The sequence below is a fragment of the Notothenia coriiceps genome, unplaced genomic scaffold (assembly GCF_000735185.1).
Source record: "Notothenia coriiceps isolate Sejong01 unplaced genomic scaffold, NC01 NC01_scaffold00018244, whole genome shotgun sequence".
In the NCBI taxonomy this organism is placed as follows: domain Eukaryota; kingdom Metazoa; phylum Chordata; class Actinopteri; order Perciformes; family Nototheniidae; genus Notothenia; species Notothenia coriiceps.
In genome coordinates this window covers 19,740-27,503 of record NW_011350945.1, presented here as the reverse complement: position 1 = coordinate 27,503, position 7,764 = coordinate 19,740, and the positions used below count along the sequence as shown (strand labels likewise).

The 7,764-nt window shown below is 42.0% G+C and overlaps 2 protein-coding genes across 2 annotated transcripts in view; both read left to right on the top strand.

Annotated features, from left to right (window-relative positions):
• The window catches only part of LOC104950851 (zinc finger protein aebp2-like), a 12,348-nt gene extending 7,532 nt beyond the window's left edge, over window positions 1-4,816 (top strand). Inside the window, exons 2-8 of the mRNA XM_010777425.1 lie at window positions 1,313-1,541; window positions 2,028-2,135; window positions 2,241-2,427; window positions 2,516-2,640; window positions 3,135-3,202; window positions 4,126-4,239; window positions 4,322-4,816. Coding sequence (XP_010775727.1) covers window positions 1,313-1,541; window positions 2,028-2,135; window positions 2,241-2,427; window positions 2,516-2,640; window positions 3,135-3,202; window positions 4,126-4,239; window positions 4,322-4,334 — 844 coding nt within the window. The 3' untranslated portion in view covers window positions 4,335-4,816. The remainder of the gene's footprint in view (window positions 1-1,312; window positions 1,542-2,027; window positions 2,136-2,240; window positions 2,428-2,515; window positions 2,641-3,134; window positions 3,203-4,125; window positions 4,240-4,321) is intronic.
• A 2,225-nt stretch (window positions 4,817-7,041) lies between these two features.
• The window catches only part of ndufa5 (NADH:ubiquinone oxidoreductase subunit A5), a 3,344-nt gene continuing 2,621 nt past the window's right edge, over window positions 7,042-7,764 (top strand). Inside the window, exon 1 of the mRNA XM_010777423.1 lies at window positions 7,042-7,108. Within this exon, the coding sequence (XP_010775725.1) occupies window positions 7,088-7,108 (21 nt within the window). The 5' untranslated portion in view covers window positions 7,042-7,087. The remainder of the gene's footprint in view (window positions 7,109-7,764) is intronic.

Below are 7,764 nucleotides of genomic sequence, written 5' to 3'. Positions count from 1 at the left end.
AGTCTACTGAAGATAAAAGCATGGACAAGTTTTTCCAAATCCTGCTGTGACATAAGTCTTTTAATCCTAGATATATTCTTTAGGTGATAGTAAGCTGATTTAGTAACTGTTTTAATGTGACTGTTGAAACTCAGGTCAGAGTCCATGACTACACCTAGATTTCTGGCTTTATCTGTTGTTTTGAACATTGCAGACTGAAGCTCAGCGTTAACTTTTATACGTTCTGCCTTGGCTCCAAAAACCATTAACTCAGTTTTAACTTTGTTTAATTGGAGAAAGTTCTGACACATCCAGTCATTGATTTGTTCAATGCACTTACTCAGTGTTTGAATTGGAGCATAGTCTCCTGGTGAAATTGTTACGTAAATGTGTGTGTCATCCGCATAGCTATGGTAACTTATTTAGTTGTTTTTCATTATCTGAGCCAGTGGTAGCATGTAGATGTTAAAGAGAAGAGGCCCCAAGATGGAGCCTTGAGGTACCCCACATGTCATATTTGTCAACTCAGATGTGTATTTACCTAGAGATACAAAGTTTTTTTCTTTCCTTTAAGTAGGATTCAAACCAATTTAGAACTGTTTCCGAAAGTCCCACCCAGTTTTCTAGTCGGTCTAGTAATATGTTGTGGTCAATAGTGTCAAACGCAGCACTGAGATCTAATAATACTAACACTGAAATTCTGCCACTGTCTGTGTTTAAGTGGATGTCATTGAAGACCTTTACAAGAGCAGTCTCAGTGCTGTAGTTTGTACGAAGGCCTGACTGGAACACATCGAAACAGTTATTTAAATGCAAGAAATTACTCAACTGTTGAAAAACAACTTTTTCAATGATTTTACCTAGAAATGGCAGGTTTGATATGGGCCTGTAATTGTTCATTACTGAAGCGTCTAGATTATTCTTTTTTAAGAGCGGTTTAATGACTGCAGTTTTCAGGGCCTGTGGAAAAATAACTGAGTAAAGAGATTTGTTTACTATATGAAGCAGATCTGAGGCCATGCAACGAAAAACATCTTTGAAATATCCTGTTGGAACAATATCAAGGCAGCAGGAGGACGATTTCAGAAGTTGAATAATGTCCTCTAGGTTTTTATCATTAATCTGATGGAATTGTGTCATGGTGTTTGAATTGATATTAGGTGGACATAGGGACAACACATTTGCGCTAAGAAAGTGTACAGAAATGTTACTGGCAAGTTTTACATGTCATTTCAGCCATTAACCCATGCCAGTTCCTGTATGCTCCAGCTGTAAATGTAACGTTTATCGCTGTGAACTGTAAGTGTCCTGACGTCTCCTCCCTGTTGTCCAGCATCAGCAGCACCCTGATGGACATGGACAGCACTGCGTCCAGCGGGCGCTCCACCCCTGCCACACTCAACGGTCACTGTGGGGGGGCGGGCAGCGGATCCACAGCAGTGGGGGGGGGAAAGTCTCTGAGCTACACCTGCTGCTGGGACCACTGCCAGCTGCTGTTCCCCAGCAGCCCCGACCTGGCAGAACACATCAGAGCCACACATGTGGACGGGCAGAGAGGAGGGGTCAGTATTGAGCTTATTAAGGCAGGTGAATAATAAACCAGTTTAATTTCTGAAACTGTCAGGAGTACAGGGGCCGATCTCCCCCCATAATAACCAACCTACAATCAGGGAACTGCTAAATCTCTTTGCAGTGCATCCTCTTAGTTAACTCTGAATGTATTGAACCAAAATGTAGTGATTTAACCCGTACAACACCCTCTGACCTGACATGGCATTCAGCCCAACGACGACTCGGTGTGTCAGGGCCTTAAAGTTCTTCAAACCGTTGGTAGTAAATCTCAGGAATTTCACGGGGTACTCAGAGCCTTCTGAACTGCCTGCTTTATTTTTCCACCACATCTGGAAAACCATAGGACACATTTACACCCAGGGGAGAATAAAAGACTCTGTAAAGAAACCACACCAAACCGGGCTTGGTGCTATGTTCAGGGGAATAATGTTGTGTTGACTGGTTATCAGTGTGTGCTTTATGTGCGTGTGCCACAGGTGTTTGTGTGTATGTGGAAGGGCTGCAAGGTGTACAACACACCATCCACCAGTCAGAGCTGGCTGCAGAGACACATGCTGACCCACAGTGGAGACAAGCCCTTCAAGGTGAGAAACACACCACACACTCCACTCCATCCACCCAGAGGCAGAATACATGCTGCTCAGCCTTTGGACCACAGCACATCCCTGACTCTTTAAGTGTTCCCGCAGTGTGTGGTAGGGGGCTGCAATGCCACGTTTGCCTCTCAGGGGGGGCTGGCCCGTCACGTCCCCACTCACTTCAGCTCCCAGAGCTCATCCAAAGTGTCCAACCTGGGCAAACTGAAGGAGGAGTCCCCATCCAAGGCTGGCCTCAACAAGAGGAGGAAACTGAAGAACAAACACAAACGCTCCCTGCGTATGTACACACACACACAACCAACTTCAAATACAAAGTACTCATCAGGTGCCTGCGAGTACTATTTGAAACATGTTTTTATTTCCAGCCCGACCTCATGACTTTTTTGACGCTCAGACCATGGACGCCATCCGCCATCGAGCCATCTGCCTCAACCTGGCCACACACATCGAGAGCCTGGGCAACGGACACAGTGTGGTGTTCCACAGCACGGTGGGCAGGCACACACACACACACACACACACACACACACACACACACACACACACACACACACACACACACACACACACACACACGGCCTTGCAATCATTTCATACTGTTCACACTTCATGTTTGTGTTTTTAGGGTGGTAGAGAAGAAAGTCTGCATTTACTGCGGAGATTCTACAAGGTGAGTACACACACACACACACGGTTGATGGGATCAAACAGGCGTGAGAGGGACTTGGAGAGGTAGGCGGCCTCGTACGGCTGCAGTCCTTCAGAGCCTTCTCTGGGCTACACACACACACACGATATCATGAACATAGGTGGCAATTCATAATCTAATTACGTTTCAGCATGATGGAAGGGTAAAGAAAGTGCTGCAATTGAATATATAATACATATACACACTTGTACCTGTCTCTCACACACACACACACACACTGCAGGAATTAATTTGTTGTTTTGTTTAGATTTTCATGCCTGTGTCTGTGTGTTTAGGTAATAGCCAGGAGGAAAGAGGACTCTGGGAAAGTGAAGGTCTTGTTGCACTGGACGCCTGAAGACATGTGAGTCCCGCTCTTCTCCCCCCTTGTGAGCCCCGTAGCCGTCTGCGAGACACAGCTAAACCTAGCCCGAAACCAGCCAGAGCACACACACACACACACACACCCGCAGCCTGGCTGGGAGTTTGTGTGTGTGCTCACACACCGACTCACAGCCTCGCCACGTCCACCGTCTCAGGCTGATAAATCCGGGGAGCTGCAGCTGAGAAAAGATCGAGTGTGTTACGTAACGGCTCCGCAGACGTAACGTAACTGCACTATACCCAAATACGTCACTGTACCCAGGAAGAAAAAGAGAAGCGTTCTGGGGCAGCATAGACAGGTCTTTTCTGTTTTAGAGTTTTACTCGCTACAGGGTGTACTTTGAGGGTTTGTGACTCTGCAGACCGTTTACATGAGGCGCGTTCACACCGGAGTACTTTTCCCGTTTAGTTCCGTTAGTACCCCTTATTTTGCGTTCACACCAAAAAGAGTACTTAGTGCCGAGAACTTTTACCCCCATGTTTAGTGCCTGCTAGAGAGGTGGTACTATCCTGCGGGGGGGAAAAAGTACGTGACGTCAGCGGCTTCATTTGCCTAATCCACCCTCAGGGAACCCTCAGGGAACTTGAACGCGATCTCTACTTAGTTCCATGGGGGTACTAAGTGCTGGCATTAAGTACGGCAAGGTACTTGTTGTGAAAGTGGCTATGCATAAAAAGCTACATAACACACAAGGGGATGGGTAATAACCAGAAAAGCATGACATGGGACCTTTAAGGCCACTCACAAAAAAAGAACAGGTTGAACCACTGTATTAGGAGCAGGGGCAGCTACTCTAATGAGTGTATATATAAATACTATACACACTGATGTCATGAGCCATGCATACAGAGCTGCAGCTGCTTTGCATACAGAGCTGAACTGTAACTGTGCCCCCCCCCCAGGCTGCCAGATGTGTGGGTGAACGAGGGAGACAGACTGCAGCAGAAGACCAAGGTGGTCCACCTGTCCAAGCTCCCCACAGACACCGCGGTGCTGCTGGACCCCAACATCTACAGGTGTGTGTTGGTGACCATGCAAAGGTGTACTTTTGGACGTTGCTAGAAACCAATATTTGACCCTCTCTCTTTTCCTCTACAGGATGTTCTTCTAACCCCTTCCAGGTGAACTCCACTGTCACTTCCTGTTTGTCCCACCTCGAGGAGGAGGAGGAGGAGGAGGAGGAGGAGGAGGAGATGATGATGTTTCCTCTTCATCTGCATCTCAATGTTCCTCTTCTCCCTTCCTCCTTCTCCCAGAGGATGCTGGGAGTTTAGTGACTTATTTGCCATGGCTGTCAGGGGCCGGCAGTGTTTCTGCCTTAGAGCTGAGTTTACAGAGGCATGTACAGGGAGGTGTTTAGGTAACACGACTAGACTGAAAACTAACTGTAGACACGCGTGTAGAGAAGCTGTCCTTGTAAATACTTGAGATTTGTAATATATTTTTATACTTTGAATTTGTTACTGTACTGTAGATAGACGTTTTGTTTTCTGCCGAACATTTTTAAATAGATGTTTAAAACTGATGATATTGGTCATGTGCATATAGTTGGCATTGCTCTGGTTTGATGTCATTAAACTTTTCCAACCTGAACTCGCTCTGAAGTCTTTACTGTTCATCACCACGGCAACAATCTGCATGTTTCTGTTACACTAGCTAGCGACATAGTTTTCCCATCAGGAATACATTGTGGTCATAAAAAAGCCTGTTCTGTAACGTGATTCTGTTATCTGTGTGTATAGTGGCTAAACGACCCAGTACATAATGAGGATCTTCCAAGAAATATACATAATAAGAAAGGATTATGGTCACCTGGAAAACGTGTTTGGGTTTAAGGGCAGAACTTTGAAAATAAAATTCTGCCTTTAAACTCAGAACTGTGACTTGCACTGAAGTCTGCCAATACAATTTGACTTTGGATTATTATAGTTTTATTCCACTCATGGCAAATATGATAAAACATGTACACTTGAAGCTGTTTTGATGGACAGGAGCAGGGAGCAGAAAGTCTTATTGTACTCAGGAATAGATGGCCTGTCAATCCCAGTTGCTTACAAATACTTCTAGTAACATGAAACCAAAACTCAACACAACAATCTACCATCAGAGAAACAGGTTACCTGTCTTCTTCATACTGTCTACAGCCCTTAAAATCATTAGGTAAAGACTTCAACAGTTTAACTGCAGAGATTTGAGCACAGCTGTTGCTCTTTGAGTGTGAGTTTAAATAATTATGCTTTATGTGATATTTTAATGTGTTGGCAACTGTAAACAAATAAATAACTAATACTGAGGACAATCACCACAGGCACAATTTGGGCTTGCACAGGGACATACTGACTGCAGTGGGGATTGAACCAGGAAATCCGAGGATCAGCGCACTAACCCACTGTACCACAGTTACCATGTAACGTCACTGTTTGCTTACACAGTCCATCGTTTTCTATTACAATAATAATGTAAGTATGTATGTCTCATCACTGTCATTCCATGTCTTTTTGATTTTACAACAATGGATTTAATTTCACTCACTTCTCCAAGGAATAAGGAGTTCAACACGTTGCTTTCTCCGTACAAGTCGGCCTGGAAAACTTGATTATTACCATTAATAAAATGACTCGGTTATATCCTTAAGGATTTTCCAAGTGTGCCTAATATTATCTCTATCAATTAACATTTTGTTATTATGAGACAAGCCAAAAAAGAATTATAATATTGGTCATTTTATTATTGAGTTTATTATTCACTTGTATTTCCTTTCAGCAGTATTTGTTCTACAAATACACATGCCACAACAATATTTCTACTCTTCCATTTTAATTTCCACAGTTAAACATTCCATCAAATCTTCAACTACTGTTGTCATACAGTCAACTGGTCACTGTCCACATTAAACCGTGTGTCGGATAAGGCTATCACTTTGAAGTGTTTTAAGATATTCATCAATCTTTGTAAAGTTTGTGTAAAGACTTATCAAAGAAAATGAATGATCCAATAAGAACTGATCATTACATTGATCTTCTTTATAATAACTTGACTTGAAAGAATGGTTCAAATCAAATCAAGTTTTATTTATATAGCACATTTATAAACGATTTTTGGTCGAGCCAAAGTGCTGTACATGTAATAAAAATAGCCACTTTACAGCAAATACAACAGCACAGATTGTTCAGAATATCAGTATGACAAAAACGACACCCTGTATCCTTAGATCCTCACATCGTACAAGGAAAAACTTCCAAAGTAAACCCACGCGGAAACTAATACCTTCTATGAATGACTTCATGCTGACAGGCAGCAGGGGGCGCCACGCAGAGGAGTCTACTGTTCATTTTAAAGACTTTTTTTAATTGTATTTTTAATCCTTAAAAATTATATCAAGTACACAATAAAAATGTACATAAACATCAATTCACAAAACTGAGGGCTTTTTGAACAGAAAGGGAAAAAAAAACAGAAGTGGTCATTCAGGAATTAAAGTGCTTTTTTACTTTTGCATAATTTAATAAATCTTTTGTAATTGATTTAGTATAATTTCATTTATAAAGACACTGAAAACTGGGTACATTTGAAAAAGCAACATTTGTGAATAAGATAGTTTTGGACAAAATCAATTGTTTCCACACAAGGTCAATAAACGCTGTGCTGATGGTTAAGATCATACTGTCCATACAAACAGGAAGTTGCCGTATTCTGTCATTTTAACATTATTTGTATACCCTTTTAATGATGCTGTGGCTAAACGTTGTGTTTGTATAGAATCATATATTTTTATAACACTAAGGGGCGAGCTTCGGTGTCTTGAAAGGCGCCATCACTGACGTCATATTTACTAGCCGGAAATAGTTGTGTCCGCAGAGGAAAATGGCTGGGCTGCTGAAAAAGGTAGGACGAGAGGTCATGTTTTGTTTAACGGCAAAAATAATGCAGTTCAAACTGAGTTAATATTTGTTCTCACCATATTGTTACAGTTTACGGTTTACTATCATCGTCCAATAGTGCTGTTTAAACAGGAGGTGTGATGCTAGCTGAGTTAGCATTGTGTTGGCAGTTAGCTGCCGGATGAGAAAACTCACGGTGAAACACAGGTTAATATGACACATAAACACGGGTTTATTATACATAAACAGGGGTAAATATTACACACAGAGGGTTCAGAATGACCGGACAGAGAGGGAGAGACGGCGGTAACTACAGCACAGCTTAACCCTTAGATGCATAAGTGGGTCTTTTTAGACCCGGTGAGGTGGTTTTCTTGGAGTATCTTTGTAATTACATTTTTTTATCATTTCATATTCCAGCTATTCCTCAAAAAACATGTTTTGGATATCATGCAATTCAAATGTTAAGAAATTGTAGTTTTTGTATTTCCACCCCAAGCTTCCATAAGTGGGTCAAAAAGGACCCGCATGCATTTTCTATGGGATTTCGTTTTTTTTTCAAAATGTAAAAAAAAAAGTAAAATATTATACATAGTAAAAACTTAAATATAAAATATTTCTAGGGTGAACCAAAATATAATACTAAATATTATACAAGTG